Source organism: Carassius gibelio, chromosome B11, assembly GCF_023724105.1.
Source record: "Carassius gibelio isolate Cgi1373 ecotype wild population from Czech Republic chromosome B11, carGib1.2-hapl.c, whole genome shotgun sequence".
NCBI lineage: Eukaryota > Metazoa > Chordata > Actinopteri > Cypriniformes > Cyprinidae > Carassius > Carassius gibelio.
In genome coordinates, this window is record NC_068406.1 from 19,661,105 (window position 1) to 19,686,958 (window position 25,854).

The window sequence follows — 25,854 nt, forward strand, 5'->3', positions numbered from 1 at the left end:
AGGAAGAAGTCTCAGCGGGGATCCTATAACACAAGCTCTCTGATAAAAGACATTTGTTCCTTTCCTCCAATTCTACTCTATCAGCATTATTACGACTTGTATTCTCTCATATGCCAGTTGTACATTAAATGCTGTAAGCCATACGCAAAACACTCATTCTTGGGGCTGTAGTCTGAACTAGCCTGAAGTTGCCAACTTGCTTGATTGAAGAAAGTAAGTCCAGTCGTGAATTCAAGTTGTGCTGTCCGTGGTCCTGAAACAATCTCCGTTGTATCCAATTGTATTTGCTGCACTTTTGCTTCATAGATTAAGCTACATTTTATTCATCCTTTCCTCATAGAGAAGTAAAATACTGAGTATAATGCAATAAAGTGCACACACTCATACTTTTCCTTAAAGAACATATAACATCCATGGCATCTTTTAAATGCACTATAGGTTCTATAATAGAAAAAGGTTCTTTAGATTATAAAATGTTCTTCACGTGAAGAAAAATGGTTCCTTGGGGAACACGAAATTGTTATTCTATGCCATCACTGCAAAAATCTAATTTACTTTTAAGAGTGAGAGTTATCAATGAATCTTTGTTAGATATTTGCCACATGCACTAGTTAGTTAAATTGATATATATTAAGTTATACTTACTGATAAATTTTTGAAAAAATTTAGTGGATCTATAGTAATGTGATTCCCTCAGGATGGGCCATACAGTGATAACTCATTTCATATACACCAGCCTTGTGATCGGCAATTAAATATTCTGCACACGGCGCCACAACATGTGATTTGACTCCATGCATTCTTGCAAAAGTGCAATTGGCCAGCAATTTTGCCCGAGGTCCAGAAAACAAGTAGCGAACATCTAGAGAGCCTCACAAGGTTGTTTGTGGTTAATATTTTATTAGGTAAATGTCCGGGCCAAAGAGGATGCTCAATGGTGAAAACAAATAGCCTAGAATATTGAGTGGAATGGCAGTACTTTTAAAATGAGGATTCAAATGGGTTATATTTCTTATTGTACCAAATACCCTTTCATCTCTCTTTTTTTTTAAACCTGAAGGAGACAAAGATTCCAATTTCCTAGGCGAGACGGTCGGGATTGGAGACACATATCAAAGGGTAGCAGGCATACAGGTGGCTTAACCAAGGCCTTTTTATCCTTTCTTAATTCAGATGTAGCGTGATGATGATAAAATACACCCTTTCAGGAGTATCTGATGTTACACCTCTAAACTACATATGACCTTTAGCTGTAGGATGGGGTAGGGGCATTCAGAACTGGTATTTGTGATGGAAACCCTTGCCATTCACAACGGAGATTTCATTTCAGCTGTCAAGCTCAAGCTTGAGGGGTGTCGGGGCTGTGTCTGACTGTTGATAACATCATTTGCCACATGATAGAAATCTAAAGAGTGCCCAGCTACGAGACTGAACGAAACAGATAAAATCGATCTCCAAAGGATTAACCTGTTTGAGCGCATGGTAAGAAACCCGACTGCGCTTCGAGGCAGGCGGGTTGGAGGTGTAAAAAATTAGAAACCTTTTCGCTCACTTTTTGCCAGGCTTGTCGCTATATTACAGCCGCTCACTTCAACACTTGTAAGCTATGACATCAGTTAGCGTGGCTACTTGAAAGATCGCGCGCGGGGCGGGGGTGCAGCCGACGCACGTGCGCGGAATGAGCAAGGCAAGTTCGCAATTCTCTTGTCAAATCTATCGCAGCTCGGGAGGAGTGTGCGAGGCGCAGTTATCATCGCAGACTTCCCCATCACTCACAGTCCCAGCGGTTCGGCAGGAAGACAGCTGTTAATAACCTAACAAGCATGTCTGGAACATTATAAGGTCATTAGTCTACTAAACCCCATATGGATTTACGCACTTCTTTTCTGAGATTCAAACGCTGACGGTGCTTTTCGCTTTTTCTTTTCCCTCCTCTTTCATTCATCTCGTCGGTGATGTGTGACGAAGAGATTCGTGAAATAATGGGCATATTCGGTTTGTGAACTCTCCATTCTGCTCTCCGTGTGACGGACAGGCGACTATTGAGCTGGAGTGAGTAGAAAGTAATCTCATTTAAAACAAACATCCGTCTTCAGGACTCCTGCCACCTTCTGAAGCAAGGAGAATTCCCTCGCTTTCATAAACGGAGGTAAATTGCTTTTGGTTCGCTCTTCAGCTTAAACAGTGTTGGCTGCAAATTGATATTGGCTGGATTTCCAGAGGCGCTAAGTAGATCATTAGTCGCACGCAAGTAGTAGCCTATGCGTTCCCGAATGCATCGTTATCTGTAGCGCGTAAAGACGCCCCTAATTCAAGTCCTTAACTTCCGTTTTAATCGATTTTTGCGGTATAGCTGAGTAAATGGGACGTTTGATAAATTGTATGAATATTTTTAGATCATTGCAATGCTACAATAAAACGATAATTAAAAAGTCTTGTTGAAAAGCGCATTTCACTTTGCAGTCTACGCATGCCACGTGACAAGCTAATATTTACATGACAAGCATCAACGCATAACTTTGTGTGGGCCTACTCTGATAAACATAAGCAACTAATTGGAAAAATATTATTATTTGTTTTTTTGCATAACGCTTATTTCAACTAGAAAATTATGAAATGCGTTTTAAAAATAAATAAACCGATTTTCTTAACAAATTATTTGAGTCGCCTCCCACTCTCTCTTCCTCCTCCTCATCATCCTCTTCTTCCAGTGGCAGGATCACATATTGCGTGTTTGCAATGCATAGACCTCAAACCAAATGATCTATAAATATACAACATTCATTGCAATGCTGTTAGGTTTTCTTCCTAAGGAGCACAACAACCCTAGAGCGACAGGGACCTTTTATAATGATCCACACATCGCGCGCTGACATTTATTGTTCTGAAATGTTTAATAACTTTTAGCTCATCGACAAGATGACGTTCAGTTTTAATTTTGGCGGTATTTTCGCACTGTTTGAGAAAACAAGCCCCTGGACATACTGGAAATATTCAGTTTCAAAGCATTTATGCAGCATATTTGGACATTAAACATACCGTTAGCTCTGCTTCATAAAGATATACGCGGCAATGAAAGAATCAGCCGTAAAAGTAACTAAGTACAAATAAATTAGAATATATATAATAGCCTACCATAGATGAAAGTTCATAGGTCACAAGTCAGACAGTCATAACTAGAAGTCGTGTTCGGTTTTGATTTGCATATCACAAATAATCTTGTAAAAAGTCTAACAGTTGGCTTTTGGTTAAGCGTAGCTACTAATGGCGCTATATTCGTACACTGGATGAAACACTTTAGTGCGTAAGGAGACTAAATAAACGATCAGTAGGGGTTTCTGAGCTGCTTAGCGCCTAACGAAACAAGAACTACGAGAGATTCGCTGATCTGGCGCTTTTAACGGCGCCGTGAATGCGCTCTCAATGGAGAGCTGCGCGGCTGAAGCGCGATGTACTGACAGCGTACCAACCTCCTCACATCATGTAGTAATTGCTCTTCATCTTCATCTCCACCCCTTTCCCCATTCCCTGCCATTTGTTCTGTCCAATAAGAATTGAGCGCGAGTAATCATTTCCCCTTTGTTCCGCGTCCTCTGCTGCGCGCCGCAGCGACAGTCGTGTCAGTAGTTGAGCCGAGGTTGGGTGAGAATGTAAAGCGACTTAATTGTCATCGACACTCACATTAAGAGCCAAGCAGCACAGCTGAGCCCAGCGGAGATTGCTCAGTGAAACCTGCTGTGCGTAAGAAGAGCTACACGTTTATTTTTCCAACTCTATCACACGCACAGTCATCCCTTTCATTTGGGCCTTGAATCACAGTCTTTGAGAGAGATGTAGGAGAGAAAGACGGTGTGTGTGTGTGTGTGTGTGTGTGTGTGAGAGAGAGAGAGAGAGAGAGAGATGGGTGCAAGAGCACATCTGGGCGGCTGCCTGTAGTCGATTTGTTTTCCTTCCTTTGATGTCAGTTCTGTGTATCAGTGTTAATTCATCTTTTCGTGTTTGAGGACTTGCCACCATGACGTTTAGGCTAGGGTTTCATATTAATAATAATAAGAAATAATAACTTCATAATAACACTTAGAAATACACTATTAGGCAAACGCACACACTCACACACATTATTTTGGATAAAAATAATAATAATATATTAATATTAATATTAATATAATAATAAAAAATAATGATTTTATTTTTTATTTACTTATTTACCCATATACAACTGCAGAACACCTTTGATATTTCGGCTAGTTGGGGAATTTTTTGCATTATAGTAAGCGAACAATTTTTGTTCTCTGCCCTACTCAGTAAGTGCGTGGGAGGACAAGTCATGTTCATATACAAGGGAGGGAGGGACATGTTGGGATAGAGAGGGGGAATGAGGGATGCTCGGGGGGGATCTCTGATAGATAAGGCACGGATTGTGAGCAGCTCAGCTGGTCAGATCTGCTCTCGGAGCTCTGAGCTGGCATTAGCCGATCCACTCTGTGCTGCCGTGATGGATGGATGCTCTTAGAACGGACAAGGACCGAGGAGAGAGAGGTAGAGCGAGAGAGCATCACAAAAAGAGAGATGGTGGGAGGGTTATTAAAGAGAAGGAGGGAGTAATATAAATCGGAAGGGGTGCGAAAGAAATTAATGATGGGGGGAGAGACAGAGTGAGAGATTCACAAGGAACAGAAGGCAGTGATGGGAGAGTCTCTCATCTGTAAATGAGATTGTCCCTGATGGCCATTTTCTCCCCCAGTTCACTCATTCTTCTTTCCCTCACAAACCTCAATGCTCTGCTGGACGCAGGTTTCAATACTGGGCTCCAAGTGCTGACAGTGAAAAACAGGCACTGGAGGGAGTCAGGCCTCCGAAGGCTCTTCGGATTCTCCCCTCTCTCACGCAGACACTTCACACCACTTGGCCCTGAAACCTTCAAAACTAGGGAGGCTTGAGAGGACACATTAGTCAACGAAAAAGTTTAAGAGAAAAATACTTCAAAAATGTATAAATTGCTAAAGCAAGTTTGCTTGTAGCACACCAGTCTTAGGATTTCAGTTTAATTACACCGCTGTCTGGTAACCTGATTTCAACTAGTATATCCAGTGGCCTGATCTGTTGTAAATATCAATGCTCTGTACTGGACTGCTCATCTGGGTAAACAGCACTCCTATTTTTCTCATTTTACACAAATGCAACTTGCACCATCTTGCATAGAAAATCACCTTCAGTATTAATATTAGTGAAATATTGTGGGACATTCATGTTATTGTTTAGCTGATTGTTTTGTTCATTGTGATTTTTTTTTTCTTAGAGGAAACTATTAATAAAATGTTTCAAAGTTTTATAACAAATATTTTTTCAAATATCAGTTTCATGAATTTTTTTTATTATGAACATTTGAAAGTTTTGTCAGTTATAGAGCTTTTCATGATATGTATATATGAGTTATTTATAGAGTTTTTATCTTGTGAAATTACTGTACACTATGACCACTGGCCCTGGAAACCAATCATGTGCTATTCTGTGTCCAATTATTTACTATTTCCTTAAGTTGTAAGTTGAATGTAGTAAGAATAGTCAGATATCATTGTATATACCAAGAAATACTGTACTACTTATAAGAATATTTAAATAATATTAATACAAATTAATATACATATTACAAAAAACTGCCAAAAAGCCCCATGGTACAGTATGATCATGATTTCTGGAAATGTTTTACTGTAGTCCCATTTGAAATACCTTGCATTATATGAACATGGTATTTATTCAATAACATGGTATCAAATATCAAAGTACCATCAGATACCTGCACTATATCAAGGTACTGCTCTTTTTTTTTTATAAGTGTACTGGCTCATGTTCCTATCCATTATTTCTTTTTTTCTTTGACATAGCTTTACAGTTTCTACCGTCTGCTCTGATGGTATTAAATACGGTCAGAGCCTCTGCTTTCTGCACTGAGTGGCGGCTTCGATTGGTTTATACCTCTTAGAATGGATGACACCCATTTCAATGGGATTTGCTTTAAATAACAGGCTAAAGGAAAAAGCTCTTCAGCTTTAGGATGGGATACGTCGAATAGGCACACACTTCTGTCTGATCTGAGCAGTGTCAGGGAGAGCTGTCAGATTTAAATTAAAATATGTTGAGGTGTTACCACATCAGAACAGAAGGCTGCACTATTGTTTTTTAAAAGACAAGCACGCACATACACGAGACACACAATCACTTCTCAGAAAATTATAGCCCCAAACCATAGGTTACTCCTTTTAGTGGATTGGGTTGCTTTGGCATATAGGTGAAGCAATACCTTCAGTATTCAGGTTACAACTCTGAATGAAAAGAATAAGCCTATTAAATGTGCATCAGTTTTGTGGCCGGCTTTAAGTGCTTTTGTGGCCCAAGCAAATGGAATAGAAATGTTCCTTTTCAATTGTAGGGATTTTCAGTCAACTCACAACAATCTCTATCGATAAACCTGTTTTGTCTTTCCAGTGGCTCATATGAGCTTTCAAATAAATTGTGAGATTTGGAAGTGCAAGAGTTTCTTCTACGCACACCTGCTGAAAAATAAAGCTTTGGTAAAAAAAAAAAAAAATCTAGAGAAAGTCCAGACTGAATAAAGACAGTGAAGCACTCAAGCTGTAATAAAAACTGTTTAAGAACATATTCAGGGGTGTCAAACACTTTTATGAAGAGGCTTGAGAAAACATAGACAAACAAAAACATTAGCTAATTTAACAAATTACTATGTCTTAAATAAAAGTAAGACTTAGTAGTCTTAGCGTAACTTAGCTTTCTCGCAATTTGAATGTTTTTCTTTGAAGTTTTTGTAAATTCATAATTGGTACACATTTCTGACTGTACATCTAGCAATTCTGTGAATTTTCTTAGAATTGTGAGAAAACAAGTCTGAATTTTGAGATATAAACTGTGTGATAACAAGTCACAGTTACCTTTTTTTAATTGTTTTTATCCCGTGGTGGAAACAAGCTTTCTTACTAGCAAAACAGTTTTCACACAGCATGCCGGCAGACCCAAATTAATATTTTGAAGTAATATAGATATTTATTTTAATATAAATGTAAATAACCTAATAAACACATACACACACACACACACACACACACACACACGCACACACAGAGAACAATTATGTAAAATTATGTGGATATATCATAGGTCATTTTAATAAATAGGTGGAAAGTCCATACACTGTGCACACAGTTGCATTTGTGATTGCAAGCATACCCTTCTTTCTGTGTCTGATGTGCGTGGTTGTTCTGAATGATCACTAGCATTATTGTTTGTGTGATTAACTACAGTTCACATGCATTGGTTTGTTCACTGCACTGAAGTGAGTGCATCTCTGTGCAGTGTAAGGTTTAAACATTAAGCCTGATTTATTAAAGCAATAAGCCACTCAAGGCCATGTGTTACAGTTATTTTGCTACAGTTAAGGGATGTTCTTAAGCTAGAAGTGAAGCAGACTGCTTAAAACCCCTCTTAAACATGATAAAATCACTGTAACACCCAGCCTCGAGTGTCTTGTTGTTTTTGGCACATTGGTGCCAGCAGCAAAATGATAGAGACGGGACTAGCCACTAGGGTTTGGGGTTTTATGCTAGTCTGTGTATGAGCATATGTAAATCCAAAGATTTTTTCACTGAGTGTTGAGTAACTTGGGAGTTCGATTTGAGTGTGTGTGTGTGTATGTGTGCGTGTCTTATTGTGTATAAAAGTCAGTGCGTGTGAAAGGGAGAATAGGTGCGAGAGGTTAGACGGCCGTGCTCCTGAGGGAACGCGGCAATACTGTGTTACACTCCAGAGCCCCACAGACAAATTAATTCACTTATTGACACCGCTGACACATCTCAGTGACTTTGTAAAATTAACAATTGATCACATTCACTCGCTCTTTCTCTCCTTTTTTCTATTCCCATCTCTGTTTCCCGATTCTGCCTCGGCCGCTCTCTTTGCATGCCCGGCACGTTTAGTCATTATTATAATTACGCAGCAGCCTGCAGGAGTCTGGTCATTAGTGATAGAGGGGTGTGAGATAATCGGGACAGTGGCCGGCCTCAGCACGCCTTTGCAGGGATGAGGGCAAGGAGAAAGACCCCGGCTCCGACAGTGACGGACCACTCTCATTGATTTTCTAAATCCACATCCAAACAGGACATAGTGGCAGGGTCAAAAAATACAGGCACAATAATAAGAAAGAGGACAAAAACAGATAATCATAATTTGCTCCACACTTCGTGGCAATTCTTTCCTTCATGAGATCTTCTCATTGGCTGTATGAGACTGGTTTCAGATCAGAGATGGCTAATGTTTGAGGAATGCTCTCGATGGACTGATCCACAGATCATGAATGGTTTTGTGTTGCTACAGATTTTTCTTTTTCAGTCAAGTCTTCGTCCTGTATTGAAATTTGGCTATTGTGATTCCCAGTGTTGCTTGGTTTCTACAGTAGGTCTGATAGTTTCAAGCATAAACTTTGTTTCAGTTGTTTCTGAATGTCAACATTTTGGCATATAATACAAATTTAGAGCTTTTTAATTTATGAAAAATTATTAAAAAGGTATTTTTCTTTTTTTCATGAAGCCAGATTTTAGATCCAATTTACACATTGTCAGACAATTTTGTAATTGTTTTAATCAATTAGTTTATTTATTTCTGTGGGCTGAACTGACGGTCAGGTTTTTTTTAGAGCTGCACAGATGGCTTAGAGATGTTGGTGCACATTGTTGTCAGGTGGTAAATGGTGTGATTGGAAAAAAAAAACAGAAAAAAAAAAACCCTGACATATGTGCGTGTGTGTGTTTTTGCTTGTGTGAGTAATACATTTGAGAGAAGTGTAATAATGTAGCAGATTGTACTGCTTTGGGGCAGAAAGTTTATTAGCTTGAAAGTGCTATAGTTACACTATATCTTCATAAAGTACACAGTAACTTGTCTTAAGTTATAATTTAACACACACACACACACACACACACACACACACACTGAAATCTAATTGAAGAATTCCTTCTATTGTTCATAATTAATTATTTTATAATTAGTAATAATATACATTTTGTATAGTGGAACTCTTATAAAATACTCTTATAAAGTACTTTTAGAAATGAATATTTGAGGAGCTCTCCAGAATGGCTAGGTTAATTTCTGAGGACATTTTCGAGTAATTTTGTCACCGAAGAGGAAGAATTTTGTTTAAAAATTAACATATGGGCCGAATACAATAGACACAGCAAGTAAATGATGCAGTGAAGCATCTCATTGTGTTCAAATGAGCTCATCATGCTGAACTTCATGGAGCTTGTACATCAGAGCAAAGCTAATTGGACAGTTAACAGCATCTGCACTGTCTCAAGACGATGCCGTGAGAAGCAGAACTTCAGCAAATGAGCGGCGAGCTCAAACTTAAGCTTAACTCTAACTCCACATCTAATTCAGCTGGCTTAAATGTGATGTGTTGAAGTCATATGAGGAAGACACACAGGTGCTTTTTTATAAGGCAAGTTATAAGGCAAGTATGCACGCACATACATAAAGACCCTGGTAGGAAAGAGTCCTATTTTTATTTTTACTTGGTCTGTGAGGAAATGGAAGAGAGGGAAAAAATGGTCTGGTGGAGTCACTGGATCTAGGAGACTGTGACTCCAGTCTGAGCAACAGGCTGTGGATGGGACTTAAGTGCAATGAAGATCAATTCTTCTGTAATTTTAACTCTGTACCCTTGTCATAATATTACCCTTGGGCTTTATACAAAAACTGTAGTACGCTCAGGGCTGTGTTACATCTGACAGTAGAGATTTACATAAATACATAGTGTATTTTTTTCATAGCTGAAGCATTCCTAACAAATAAGTTTTTAGTAAAAATACAAAGTGAAAATCTTGTCTGTTCTAACATATCTTGAATTTGTCACCAAAGTAGACTTTGAGGGATTCAAGTTGTATTCATGTTTTTAAATAATTTGAAATGCATGGCCAAAAAAAGAAAAAAACACTTAACTTTATTATTAAAATTATTATTTATTTAAATAAACATATAAATAATCTAGCTATATCTAACAGCTTCATTTAGCACTCAGAATTCAAATTCTGAACTTATATTTTAATGTTATGAAATATTTAAATATAATGAATATATTTATGTATGAGTTTATGTGTGTATGCTCACACACACACACAGACACACAAAAAAACTAATACAATTATCTAAATGATTAAATGTGACCCTGGATCACAAAACCAGTCATACTGCTCTTTTTTATTATTATATTTTTTTATTGAGATCTATACATCAAGCTGAATAAATAAGCTTTCCATTGATGTAGCCTATGGTTTGTTATGATAGGACAATATTTGGCTGAGAAATGATTTGTTGAGAAAATTGGTTTTAAAGTTGTCCAAATTATGTTCTTAGCCATGCATATTACTTGTCAAAAATTTATTTTTGATATATTTACATAAGGCAATTTACAAAATATCCTAATGGAACATTTTACTTAATATCTTAATGATTTTTGGCATAAACAATTGATCATTTTGTCCCACACAATGTATCGTTGGCTATTGCTACAAATATACCTGTGCGACTCATGACTAGTTTTGTGGTTCAGGGTCAGAAATCTTTTGCAGCATGAGGGTGGCTAGATGATGTCAGGGTCTTCAGTTTAAAGCAAGTGATGGTGTAATTCAGTTTGACCGACTTTCAGCCACAACATTTTTGATCCATGTTATTAACAGTAATCATGCAACTTAATTATCAAAGCTACAGATTTATTTTTGGAAACTGCATTAAAAAAATCGGAATGGGCAGTACGCATGGATATGTGTGCGTATGTGCTGTTGTCTCTGTAAAGGTAGATGTGTTTATATAGCCTTATGTCGTCTTGTAGATTAAATTTAGTGAGAAAATCTCTTACTGTTCCAATAGTCTCTAAAATAATCACAGGCGCGCACACACAAGCTCGTAAATACATATTGAAATGAGATGCTGTATAGTGCAGGAAAATTGCCTGCTTATCTCCAGTAATATCGGCTGAGTGAGAGCTGATGTACTCATCTGCAAACACACTGATACGGCAGGGCCAGCGGTGCAGAAACTCCCCGTGTCCGTCCGGATTGGCTGTCGGAGCTTTACTGTGAGCTTCCCCGCAGATGCTTGTGCACATAAACGCACGCACCGATATTGCCTGGAGACGTGGGAATGCAGCAGGCTGGAAATGTTTCAATGAAAAGCCAGATAAATGCACCGGAGGCCTTGGCCTCCCACCGCATTTCAATATTGTGCATTTTTCCAGAAATCCGAGATGCTTTTAAGAACTTCTGTTGGCCCTCACACTGTTTGGGCTCATTTTCGGCGGTGCGTCTCGTCTAAGAGATAGAGTTGTTTTGCAGGGATTCATTTTTCAGCTCTGTTTGAGCTCCAGAGCATGAAATGGTGTATTTAGGATCAAGTCTGTTGTTGCAAATGGCTTGTATGTGTATGTGTGTGTTAGTGAAAGAGAGAGAGAGCAAAAATAAGTGAGAGAGTGACAGGGCACAAGGAAGTTATCACCACAATACCCAGCTGACAAAAATATATTCTAATAACCTTTTACTAATGTTCTCTTTAAGTTATGACATTACTATTTCAGAATGTTCTCTGAACATTTGAAGCATCCAGTTTTTAAAATGTGTAAAAACCAAACAAATCAACCCATTTTATAATTTTCTAAACATTATGGCAATGTTACTTTTGAATAAATCTCTGAAGAGAACATTCTGAAACAAGTAGAAGCTAGGCTGTATGACATTATTTCTTCACTCAGTAGGAGGTTATTTATTAAATATTTGCTTTAAAAATAATGTGCATCTCATACTCCTATCAGGGTGGCAGAATTTGAATAAATTATTTTTAGTTGGCAAACTAATGTAAAAAGTGCATGTTTCCCACCTGCTATACTGGAATGGGAAGCACTGGATTGCTCACTGGAGAGCAATGGACTCTTCCAAAATTTCACTGCACAATTACTTAAGCATCAAAAATCAGTGAAGCAGTTTGAAAATGTTCAGTCACTCTGCTGACACTCTTGAGGTACAATGTACTGCTATTGCATTTGTAAAGAAGAAAGAAAGTCACACAGTTTAATTTGAATGACATGAGGGCAAGTAAATGATGACAGATGCTCTATAATACTTTCAAAACTCTTTGCTGCTTGTTTGAGAACCCTGACCGACCCATAATAATAATAATTCTGAATAATCTGAAACACTTCACTTCATCTTCGACTTTATTCTGACTAAATGCTTTATACAATTCTGTTAAAATTAGGAATGTAGAGTTTCTTCAGTGCATTAAGTTGAAAGATTTCCCCACACGGACGTTGCAATTCTCTGTGTTGACCAGAGAATCAGAAAGCTGCTTGGGTTGAAAGTGGCTTCTGTGTGAGCTGTGCTTCATACATTGCTCCAGTAGACAATGGACCCTTTTTTGCCCGTGAAATTTCACTGTAATGTCACTGATATGATCGCACCTTTTGTCAGGGTAGTACCATATTTCATTTTTGACAGGAATGAAAACAAGGCTGTGAGGGATGGAAGTACAATCTGTTCAATGGATTCTTCTACTGTTGTTTTTAAACATTTCAATTGTTCAGCTCATGCAACATCATTACAAAAAAACTTGTTGACAAAATCTTCATAATTATTTTTTTATTTTACAAATTGTGGGTTTTGATAACTACATGGTCTAGACCTTTATACAGACCGTCAATGTAAAGACTAGTCTATCCCTCACAGCCCTGTTTTCCTCAGATTGAGATAAGCTGATCGAACAGCTGACGCAACATTAAACGTTTTCAGTGCTTTCCTAAAAATCTGTGCCATTCCAAACCAGTATGACTTTTTTTTTTGTGTCCATACATGGGTCAGCAAAACTGGTTACCAACATGCTTCAAAATGTCAGAAGACAGAAAGTCGTAATTTCGTTTGGAATGTCTTAAATTGTGACAATTTTCATTTCACCTTTAAAGAAAACTCATCTAATGGGCTAGTTTTGATATGCATACAATTAAATATGCTGTCTAGCTACTAAAGCCTTTTAAGTGAAAATAAAAATTATATCTAAACTGGCAAGTTTAACACCCCAAATAGAGTAATTCATACCTGATTTCACCTTAATGTTAGTTTTTTCCTTCTCATTTGGTTGTCACACTAATAACAGGTAAACAAGCAGTTCGAAACAAACCATTCTTTCATTAATTAGTATTTAATGTTATAGCAAGACCGATGCATCAAGAAGCCTAAAAGGGTTTTATTATCATCGGCCAGCCAGGCATGTAATATTGGAATCCATTTCATATTGGTGCACCCCATTTTTGAGAGACTCGGAAATTCAATTCACAATTCACTGGTCAATTTAAATGACTCTGTCTAGCAGGGAATGTACAGTCAGGGCTGTGCTTTATATTCGACAGTAAACTAGGCCAAGTATTCCACCTCGGGATGTGTGCCGTGTCGAGTTGCCTCACCTGCATGCATGTTTATACTTAATGCTTCAGTTGTGAGATGCAGGCAGGAGATGATGGCATTAAATGCAGGGCACAGTCCTCTGTCTTAGTTAGAGGTGGCTATGAGCCGGTGCATGTCAATGAAGTGCGGTTGTGCGTGTCTGTGTGTGCGCGTGGCTTTGTGTTTGTGATTAAGGTTAAGTCAAATGCAAATCAAAGCAATCTCCAGACAGACTTCCCGATGCAGACCGTCCCACTCCACGTAATGATCAACTTGGTCTGTTCTGCTGAAGAGTCCTTCAGTTAATACACTGATAAATAGCGCGCACACACACACACTCGCCTATGAGCAAACACAGGTGCTTTTGCATGAGTTTAGGGCAATTAGAGGTGCTGTGCAGGAAGAACAGAGTGACAGTAACATGATGATTTAATATGTCAAGCTGTTGACAGGCGTTTATGTATGTGTGTAAAGGTGCGTAGTCAGCTTTTGTGTGTATCCTTTTGCAATCCAGTATGGGTTTCTCTAATGAATGTGCCAGAATACAAAGCTGTTGGAAATGTTGTTATATGTCTGTCTGTGTAAAGAGAATGGACAATGAGCTGCTTTTGGTGGCTCACTATGTTTAATCATCAGTCTCTCTCACACACACACACACACATGCTAATGTTGGATGAGGAGTGTTTTATTAAAGCGCTAAGGCAAATGCACACTTTATGAGATCCTCATACGATCCTATAATCATAACACCAGTGTCAGAGTGTGGGATATGAAACGTTCATACACTCTACTCACAACATTCAGATTGAAGCTGTTTTTATGATTGAATGATAAATCACAAAAAAATGTAAATTAATGTATTACTTTATTAAAACATTTAAAATAAATATTAATACTATATATTTGAAAATGTGTTTTAAACATCTCAGTCTTATTTTTTTTTTCATTCAAAGCTGTTCTCATTGTATCCACAAGGGGGCAGAGTGACACTTCTCATTCGGATCTGTGGGGAAATCTCCAGAAATCATGTCCAAGTGATGTCACTTCAAAATTAATGATAATAATAAAACGTTTTACATATAGAAACCATTTGATTTTTTAAAATTTATATTTTATGACAATGAACCATATTTCTATGCATTTTTTAATATTGTTATGCATCTGGGTGTTTTACCTATATGTTACAGTACGAGAGGGGTGCCTAATTATCATAAAATATTTAAATGTGAATATGCCTCACATAATAATTCAAGAGAGCACAATAATTCAAGTGCATATATTTGACATTACCTTTCTATGATGATTGCAGACAATATAGATGTTAACGATGGTACATTTTTTTCATGTTGTCACCTGTGGTAATCGGTATTCATTTTACTATCTATGTAAAAGAGTCAAGTAGGAATTTGACATGCTTGAATTCTACCTGGGTCTGTTCGCCCGTGGCAATTTTATTTATGGGCATGTTCACTGTGCACTGGCATGGCTATACGTATGAAAGAAGCAGAAAAAAAAAGAAGTATAAATGTGTGTGTATGTGATTGAACTTGCAAGATCGGTGGTCTCTGTGAGTGTGTGATGTGGTTGTGAGATCACTTCAAGCCCGGGGGTAGGTGAACTATAGTAAACAATATATCAGTCCCATCTCTGTGTGCGTGTGCGGGGTTGCCTTTGAAGAACAGGGGTTGCATCGGGCCCTGAGGGTGGATATCCCTCTCTGAAGCTGCCCTTCTTTTGCTCACCCCATCTCTGTTTCTCTCATGCCCCACTCCATCAGGACTTTCATTCCTCTCTCCCTCTCTGTCCTCGGACCTTCCATCTCATCTCAGGGCTTTTTTTTTTGTTTTTACTTCTTTCCATCCAATCTCATGTTTCATCTGTGCTGTTCTATTATCATGTTCTTGTTTTTATTTTCTCGCCTATCTGTGGGAGTTTCTTGAACAAAGGGAACTTTAAGTGCCACGGGTTACTTTTAATTTAAAACTCGCAGATGTATTTTTCCTTTTATCATATGAAGGTCACATAACAGTTCTGGAAACATTTGAATTAATTATGGGTACATTCAAGTGGTTTTATTCTGTAGATGTTTAACCTTGTCCTAGACCCAGGCTTTCAGTTTTAAAAATAGTAAATTCCATCATAAAAATATTAATTGTTACATTTTATGATCATTTAAACAAAGAGGGAAATCATTTCAATATATATTCTGTGGAAATTCAATTACTATACAAATTGCAGCTCTCTCAGTTGTACAGTTATGTGACCCATGAATTTTATTTCGATTCTTTCCTTAAAATTTTTAACATTAGTTTTTCCATCAGTTGAATTATAACAAACCTTCTGTTATTATTTTTGTTTTCATTTTGATCAATTTAATGTATACATTTTTCACAAATTACAACAGTAAAAAAAAATAAAAAAAATAATTTTATGATTAAATTAACATACATTTTTCACTAATTAAAAAGACCCTCAGTTTTTAGTGTACTTTAGTTAGTGTACTTATTTACCAATGAGACAAAAGTCAGTGAGGAGTATGATTTAATCTATATATACAGTATATATGGGGGAAAAATAACCTTTAGAAGAATAAACCCTTAAAATAACCCTTAAAATGTCATTTTGTCATACATGTATATCCACTATTGGTAGATGAAGTAAATGAAATATGAGTTTGAAAAGTGTGTTTTAAGGGACTTTCAAATCTGAATGCCCAGAAGACCAAAAGTGCCTATAGTTGAAGAGAGGCTCATGTACTGCTTTTTACCTCATTTGACCTCATCCTCCTTCCTTCTGTCTTCTCAGGATCTGAACAGTGATTTAGGAAGCGAGTGAAGACAGAGGAGGACAAAGGGAGACATGGCCGGCTCACAGGGAAGAGAGTGAACGGAAAACACAAGACAGAAAGGTAACACAGTTGATGTCTCACAACCTTGAGGCAGACTGTGACTTATGTTCCAACCTTTCATCCCTCTTCCTCGTTTTCTTTCTCTCTTTTGTCCTGGTCTATCTCTAGATGAAGCTGTGGGGGCAGTCAGTGTGGCCGTTGCAGGTTGTACTCTTGGTCACCTTGGTAATGTGCTCGTGCCAGTCGGTTTCTGCGGGTACACGGAGTCTGCGGGGACACACAGGTACTGTATGTCAAAGCCCTGTTGGCTTAATTACAGGAGAGTAACACAAAGCAGATCATCTCATTTACTCGCACACTGTCATTCAGAAGTTCTTCTCCTGCCTCTTGTGTACTTATTAATTAAAGAAATATTCCATGTAGAAGTTAAGCTCAACAAATAGCATTTGTGGCAAGATGTTGATTACCACAATAATTCATTTCCACCTTTCCTTTTTCTTTAAAAGAACATGAATCTGGGGTACACTGGGCACTTACATTGGAAGTGAATAGGGCCACTCTTTAAAATTTTCAATAGAATAGTCACACTTTAACATTTAATATATCTGTATAATGTTATCTGCATTTTTTCAACTTTGTAGCTCATATGAAATTCCAAAAGGAAGGAAACAGTGATAGCATAGTTTAATATGATAGTTTAAAGAATTAAAAAAATAAAATCTTTATAGAGCAATCAAAAATATTTTTAAGGGGTTAATTTAATAATTTTTGACATTAAATTTGTTTTCTCATTCTTTTTCTCTATTATGGATCCATTTTGTTTCTATGTGTTGTGAATAAACTGTATGTATATGTTTTTATGCGTAAGATTTCCATTATAAAAGATAAAGTATAATATAGCTATAAAAAATATCAGAACAAATTTACACCCAGATAATACATACATTTTGAGAAATGTACTTTTATGAAATCCTAAACTTCACATTTCTGCTTTTAATATTTTTTTATTTATATATATTATTATTATTTTTGTAGTAATTATGCCACTAATCTTGGTGATTAAGCTTAACCTTTATTAAACCAGGAAGATTCAACCCTAATATTCAATGATGCTTTCAGCTACCAATAAGAGTACATTACTCTCATCACTTTTAAACACATTTCACCATGTTTAAATCCAATTCTATTCAAAATGAGTCCTATAATAATTATAGTCCTATATATAATTCTATAAAAAAAGTCCTCAGATACTGTCCACCCACTGAATACTGAGGATGTTGGTAAACCTTTCAACATTCAGATTGTTTTTGCAGCCCATAAAGGACATTTAACAGGGCTTGACCTCTAATATAAACACACTCTTACCATTATTCTCAGTGCTGTCCCATTCAGGAGATTAAATGCAGGTCGTTTGAATCCGTATCATATTTATATGATAGTGCTCCTGCCCTGCAGTAATATTAAAATGGACAGCAGCAAAGTCACTCTTTTCATTAGACTTCATTCCTCCACAGTATGGAGTTTTAAGCGAAGCGACAATTCAGTAATGACTGTATTAATATGTATGATCTTAAATTGTCAGGTAATAAAATGGTCACACCTCTGTGTGCTTCTGTACACACACACACACACACACACACACACACATGGATACAGACTTACCCGTCTTTGTGAAAAAAAAGTGGGAGGGTAACTAAAATAATGTCCACTTCCCCACACTAATTGACACCCAGGAGCTAACTAATTCTGATTTGCATAATTCATGAAAGCTTCCCTCATGGCGACGAAGTGACCAGCAGTACATAAATATTTTAGCATGCCAAAAGGTCAGACTCCGGCTCTTTCGCTGAATCATTCATATTATGCAAAGTCCTTCCCCAATGTCAGTGTTGCTCCAGCTAATTATCACACTTTCTTTAATTACGACTTCTCTTTGTTTAGTTGTTGCTAATGCAAGGTGACCTTTTTGCTGGCACAGAAATGCCACCAGCATCTCGAGCTGGTCTGACTGATGATGTTACTTTTCATTTTGACGGGAAGAAGAGGTTACTTTTCTAACGGAGGTGTTTTTAATCAGCTCGCTGCTAATTACAGCAGCAGTGTGTCGTGAAGGTCACCAAAGTTTTCCCATTTTATATAGCGCCAAAGTGGATGTCATTACTGGTTTCAGCCTTATCCTTAATTTCAAGGGAGATTCTTGCTAATTTTGTAAAAACTTGTTGTTTGTTGTGAAATTGCACATTTTCAGGAGAACAAAAGAAAATGGTGAACTTTTGAAAAATTGCATTGCCAACACTTTTCATTGATCCGCTGCTCTGTTGTTTGCCATACAGTGTCTATGTTGGGGAAAGTTTCAGAGTGACTTTTTACTTTGACTGGCTGCACGAAGTGGCTATTTATACCACAATAGACCAAAAAAAAAAAACTTTTATACATAATAAAACGCAATCGCAATTTAAATGTTGGAGAAGTGGACTGGAGAATAAAGCATGTTTTAATATTTTTGCATAGGTGACCACAGGTTTATAAAAATCTCTATTAATGAAAGTAAAAAAGTTTTTTAAAAAAGGTAAAAAATTACTGTATTACAGTAGTGAAATGCTATTGTTATATTCAACATAATTATTCTCTATTCAAAGTGTTACATATTTATATATTGCATAACATTATATAATATTTTAATAAAAAATATATGTTTAAATCATACACTACCAGTCAAAAGTTTGGGGTTTAATGATTTTTAAAGACATAATCATAAAATGGTATCACTTTATTTTGCAGTCCTGTTCTGCATACTATTTGTTGTAGCAAAAAGCTTCTATATTTTTTTTCCCAGATTTTAACTGAATGTTATTGTGCAATGAACAGAAACAAATAAACTCAGCTCAAAATACTGTTTCTCCATATTTCTTTCTTTCTTTTTTAAACAATGCATGCCTCCATAAAATATGCTTAAAAGCAGTCCAATAATACACAGAGCAAACCATTACAGAATAAACATGCAGTATAAAAAAGATAATATGCAAAATATATGTAGTATTTGAAGCAGTTTTCAACTATGATGATAATAATAAGAAATGTTTCTTGAGCACCAAATCATCATGTGACACTGAAGACAGTGTTGATTTCATGATTTTTAAGTCCTATATATGAAATTATACTAATTATATTACACATAAAATATTTAGGTGAGTGTCTTAATGATGTAATTATACTATCTTAATTTATTATACATAATTACCACACAAAATATCAGCATTGCATTTAGTATATTAATGATACAATTTCCCAATTCATAAACAGGCTTTGTCACATCTTACCTGTCTCTTGAGAAAAGCGAGTTCTTCATTGCAGTGTCACTTGTGGCCAATAGGTGGCTCTGAAGCTCTATAAATGCCTGTACATGAATAAGCCCTCATGTGTCTGAATGAGAAGCAGTAATGGGTCATTTGTAAACTTCTCCCGTGGAAACATGAACACTAATGGGAATGGATGGTCTGAATCTCACCCAAACGAGGCAAGGGCCATTGACTGATGGTTGACACTGAAAGCAGACACTATAACTAACAGCCACTTTTTCTTGTCTTGCGTGTCCTGCCATGCTTGTCCATGCTTGCAGGTAAATAGAGACAATAGCGTGTGAGCAGCTGCCTTTGTTCCTGTCTGCTGTAATAGGCCCTTATATAGCCAACACCAAAGGCCAACAAAGTCCCAATGTGCATTGCATTTAATGAGTATACACACATTCTCCATGCCTACACGGACCAATCGTGGCCATTTTCGACACATCGCTTCAGCCTCCATATAGTACAGTGTGTCAAAGTGAGTCGCCTGCAGCCAAAGGCCACCCACTCTGAGACCTCATTTGTGTTATGTGAGCTCTGCTTTGGTCTGTGTCAGTTTTGTCCGTTCTTACACTCGTGACATAAAGATTAAACACACCAGTTCAAATGTCCGTGCAACATTGTTCAAGCCTGTGATGACATTTGACACATCCAATTAAAAACAACAGCTAACCTGGAGTTATTACCTGGTCTGAGCAATGGAGGTGTGTGGAACATGTCAGCCGGGCTCGGGCAGTACGTTACGGGTGTTCTTGTTAGAAAGCTTGTTAGTTTCATTTTATGTCACCTTGCACATTTAATTCTGTCATGGACGTAGACGTTCGTCTGTAACTGCATGCTTCTTTCTTTAACACTGAACCAGTCATCACATGAGGTGTTATTTCATGAAATTCACATCCTGAATGCATCATTTTAAATTAGTAAAGAAAAAAAAACAGAAAAAAAACAGTATGGATGGACAGATAGAAAACAGTGCAATAGAGCTACTAGAAAGAAAACATCTTTGCACAGTGCGGTAGCAAATGTTTTACTTTTTATTCATCAAAGAATCCCAGAGAAAGGTTTATACAAAAATAGTAAGAAGTGCAACTATTTTCAACATATGTGTATTACTGTAAGCAGCAAATCAACATATCAGAATGGTTTATGAAGACTGGAGTAATGATGCTGAAAATTTTGCTTTGCCATCCTTGGAATAAATAACATTTTAAAATATATTAAAATAAATGAAAACATTTTGTAATAATATTCCACAATATCGCTGTTTTTGATCAAATAAAGGCAGCCTTTGTGAGTATAAGAGACATCTTTCAAAAAAAGAAAAAAAATGGCCTCAAACTCACATTGACTTCACATTGATCAACTGGGATTCAAACATCTGGAAACAAATTGAATGTTTAGGAACATATTTTTTTTTTTTTTTTTTTTTTTTTTTTTTTAATGAAATAAACGTAAGGAAAAATCAAGAGTTTTGGTCACATTACTGTGCAAATAAGATAACTTTGAACTTTTAACCTTTAACTGATAACATCATTTTTTTATCAAACACATAAAGATGGAGATAAATACATAAAAACGACTTTTAGATGGCTGGATCTCAAATTTTGGCAGGTGCTTGAGACATTAGCGACTCTGCTATTGTTATTATCTTGTCCAGCAAATGCTGCCATGTATCATTTTGGAATAATACACAACTGTAATTTTTTCCGTCTTTGTCACTGTCTGACAAGAAGTCATGCAGAGTAAGTTTTATTAGACATAGACCCATGTGGAAATGAGGGATCTGTTAATTGTCACAGTTACGCTGTTCCAGTCTTTATGTCAGTTAATTAAGGTTGTTTAGATGTAATTAATTATAATTAAATGCATATCAGCATTTGCTAGAGAAAAAAGAAAACAGCCAAATGCATGAATAGCATTAATGTGGTTTCAATAAAGTTGTAAAAACTTCTGTAAAAGATTTTAGGTTTGAGTCAGAGAGGGCAGGGTTATTATGTTATTTCTAGCAAATTTTTTAATATAATTAAATTCACTAATTAATACATTACATTGACAGTCCTAGTCTTAGTGAATCATTTTTGTCATCGCAATTTACCAAGTTTTCTCAAACCGAGTCACAAAATGTCGCCCTTTTGGTGCTGTCACGCTAGTCAGCTATTGACAGCAGAAAGACATGCTTCTTGATAAATCGCACAAAGGCTCACCCGCCTCGCACTGTCAGAATATATCAATCGCCTGGCTGCCCCATCAGCTCAAGGTAATGGCGTTTAGCTCGACACCCAGATGCGTCCGCCACAGGGATAGAGACAGTTAGCCATGCTTGAAATCTTATTTGATTTCAGGCTGATCTGAGATTTATTACTCTGAGACCATCATAACGGCGCTTTAAAATCCAGAACAAGATGGCTATGGTGGAACGCCGAGCAGTTAATTCCAGCATCGCAGTCCTGGAGGAGAAGCCGCGCAAAAACCGCACGATTATCCCCGGAGTCTGCTCACTGTGCTTAACGGTGCGGCGGAGAATTTTACAAATCACTTCTGCTGCCTAGTGTGTAAGAAAAGAGGCAGATACAGAGAAAAGCTTATTCAGATGCATTGAAGCTGTCCATACACCACACAATTTCCATGCCTGTTCAGTCATTATAAGCTTAATGTCACGTTTACAAGCAATCGGGACGATGCAGAATTCATTTTTGGTGTTTTTTCGGTTTCTGTATAGTCCTCAGGGCCAGAGATGTGTCAGATGAGTGTCCGAGATGTGATGCCTGCCTGTGTGTGAGGAAGGTGTAAGACACGAGTGATAGAGTGAAGTGTGATTTCTCTGCACAGTATGTTGTTAAATCCTGTTTTACTGTAGATGACTGTTAGTATAAAAAGTATGTGTTTCAATGTGTCATTGGAAGCATACAAACTACTCAGGAAGGAAGTGGGTTGTGCTTGGTGCATAGTTATCTCCCGCGACCCCATTATGCTAGTAGAAGGCAGTATGGCCTTTGTTCTTGGGGTTTGGTGGTGATGGGGTGTCCTCGCCTGAGCACTGAGCCTCCAACCTCTTGCTTCTCTGCACACTAACAAGGCGCACCGAACCCACACACACATGCACATGTGCAAATTGTAAAAACATTTCTTATTATCAGTGCTGAAAACAGTTGTGCTGCTTAAAAAACAACAAAACAGCATTTTTATTTTTTTTATTTGTGTAACGATAAACATTCCATATACATCGGGAAGAAGGAGGCGGGAACCGGCGCACAATCAAAATGAAACTTTAATATTCAAAAATAAACACAAAACGGCGCGTCAGCCCCTCACGGCGACTGACGCGCACAAATAAAAGCCAAAACATAAAATAATGTCCCAGGCCTGGTCCTCTCTCGTCCTTCACGGTCGTCACTCCAGTTTTATATCCTTCCATCTCCTACGTGGGACTCGATACTAGCGGTGGGGCTCAGGTGTAGCTCATCTCCAATCACTACACCTGGCCTCACTCCTCGTTCCCACGCCTCTCGGCCCCGCCCCACTCGCCACATACCCCCATCGCCCCTCGCAGGCCGGGGGGTACCCTCGAGACTGCGCTCTACTCCCCCCCCCCCCCTTCCCTCCGGGGGAGACCGCTCACGGGGACCTGCGGGAACCTGGGGGTAGGACAGACGAGGCGAGAGAAAAGGAGATGGAAGGAGGAGCGACAGGGACGAGAGAGGGGAGAGAGAAAAAAAAAAAAAAAAAAAAAAATCCGGTTCCCAGACGCACTGCTGCTCGGCCCTCCACCGGCTGGGTGATCTCCTCCGCGGTGCCCGGCGGTGGCACTGGACGGCCCTCGGCGGACGGCGCGACACTCCTCCGCCGCCCGGTGGACGGCGACGGCTCCTCCGATTTTGGGCAGCGGCAGGAGTCCCCCGTTCCCTGCCCCTCCGGATTCCGTCACGGAGGCGGCAGGCTCCGGCCCCCTGGCGAACGGCGCCGACTCCTCCGCTCCCTCACGGACGGCAGCCGCCCCTCCTTGTCGTGGGCGGTCGGCAGCGAGCTCGCCCGTCCCCGGCAACTCGCTCCAGCCCACCGCCTCGAGCGTCAATGGCGGCACGTACCTCGCCAGCTCGAGGGCACCGCGGATTCACCACAGCGGCGAGGGATCTTCAGCAGCGCGTCCCTCCTTCTCCCGGGTTTCGGCACCACTGTAACAAGGTTCAACACAGTCTCAATAGGAAGGAAGAAGGCAGGGGTCGGCTTGTTGCTGGGACACTCGTTTATTCAGTAATACAAAATAAGAAAAACACGATGCCCTCTGGGCGTAGACAGCAAACGATTGCTTAAACACGGTCAATAACTTCAATAACTTTAAAGCACTGTTGTAGCTTCCCTAGTGCAGAACGAGGTCCCAGCGTGTCTCTCTCTCCTTCTCTCTGCGGTGACTCGGCTTATATCCGGTCTCTCCACGCCAATTACTGCAATCAAACACACGTGTTCGTTAATTGCATTTGACCTACTTACGCCTCGCTCTGCTCCCTCCGTCTCTCTCCCGTTGCGGATTCCGCTAAACCACGCCCCCCTCGCCACAATTTGCAACATCACACGTCTTTACTGCTACATTTAGTTGGTTTAACGCATTCATGCTAAATAAAAATATTTCTTAAAAAAAAAAAAAAAAAAAAACAGAAGATTTTACAGACGTTTTCATTCAAAGCACCTTGCATTTAATTCAAAGCATAAAGCATACATTTGATCAGTCCATGTAGTGCCAGGGAGTTGAACCCATGACTTTGGCTTCATTGCATATGCTACTGTTTGTGATACAAGAACACTGATAATTCTATGTTTAAAAACTTCACATCTTTTGCCATCAGATGTTGTATCCTTTCAAAAAACTTTCAAACTCTGGTGCAAATTAATTTCATGGAAGTGGACATGCCCTCATGCTTGAAAACCAAGAACAAAGTTGCACAAAGTAAAAGCAAGTATGAGCCAAACTAGATGATGTTCACATTGGTCACAGTGCATTTTGTGTGGGTCAGAGTTCGATGTCCAATGTAAAATCTGGGTCCTCAACTCAAAGCATTTGAGAATCACAGCTTTAAATAACCTTTAAAGAAACCTCTGATCTGAATGACCGTTACGTGAAAAACTGGTCAAATCTCTCCCTCCACAAAACAAATAAATAAAGCTCAAAATCCCCGCAGTGAAGAAATGCTGCAAAGAGCCACTGAAGAACATTTATTTTTAAGAATTTAACAAAATGAAAAATAATTATTGCAGTATTTGAATTATTCAGTGTTATTTTATTATTATTTATATACGATTATCTTTTTATTAATATTTTAAATTTATAGTTTAAGTTTTTATATTTTTAGAATTTTCCCATTCAAATTTTCATTTTAGTTTTTCAGCTAATATTTATATTTTATTTTTCAAACTACAAAAATAGTTCAGATACAAAATCAGCCTTCACAGACACTTTTTCAGCTAAAATTCACACGTGCCTCTCGTTCCTAAAAGATCCCCCATCCCCTCATCTCCAGAATACAGAAGCAAACCATCCATCATTCATTATCTCTGCGATACCCGTGCAGGATCCGACGCGAGGCCCCGTGGTGTCAGTCATAGTCACAGTTAGAGATCTGCCCTTATCTGTTGTTTATCTGCTGATGTCGGGGCTGACAGAGACAGAGCGCGTCGAGCTCTTGAGCGGCACGCACGTGGCCATCCAGCCTGTAAGCATTCGGCCCCTGGACTCCACACGCTTTCTCTAATTAAAGCCCAGTCGGCGGGGTCCATGTTGGGCAGAGAGGACAGGGTGATGGGGTAATGTGGCTACACGTGGAGCCTCAGGGGAAGAAGGTAGAGGGTTGAGTACAGAAGAAAATGAAAAGACAAGGAAGAGTAGAAAGAATGACCTCTCTCTAAGCTGGGGAGCATCACCTTTCCCAGGAGGAAGCTGTCAAACAAACTCTACATCATAGCGGGAGAACGAGTTCACGGCCTGATGAAATGGAAACCATCATGTTGCTCTGTGTGTGTGTATGTGTGCAGACCCACCATGTCCAGCTTATGTTCAGAGCAAAAAATAAAAGTGTACTTTTATAAAGAATAAGATTTTTTTTTTTTATTATCAGTCAGTATACTTTATTGCATTACTTTATATAATATTTAAGCCAGTTTTTGGTACTTCTCA

At 38.4% G+C, this 25,854-nt stretch overlaps 1 protein-coding gene across 1 annotated transcript in view; it reads left to right on the top strand.

Annotated features, from left to right (window-relative positions):
- Window positions 1-1,730: 1,730 nt before the first annotated feature.
- Window positions 1,731-25,854, top strand: part of tafa4b (TAFA chemokine like family member 4b) — a 39,686-nt gene continuing 15,562 nt past the window's right edge. Inside the window, exons 1-3 of the mRNA XM_052568578.1 lie at window positions 1,731-2,149; window positions 16,302-16,404; window positions 16,513-16,627. Coding sequence (XP_052424538.1) covers window positions 16,513-16,627 — 115 coding nt within the window. The 5' untranslated portion in view covers window positions 1,731-2,149; window positions 16,302-16,404. The remainder of the gene's footprint in view (window positions 2,150-16,301; window positions 16,405-16,512; window positions 16,628-25,854) is intronic.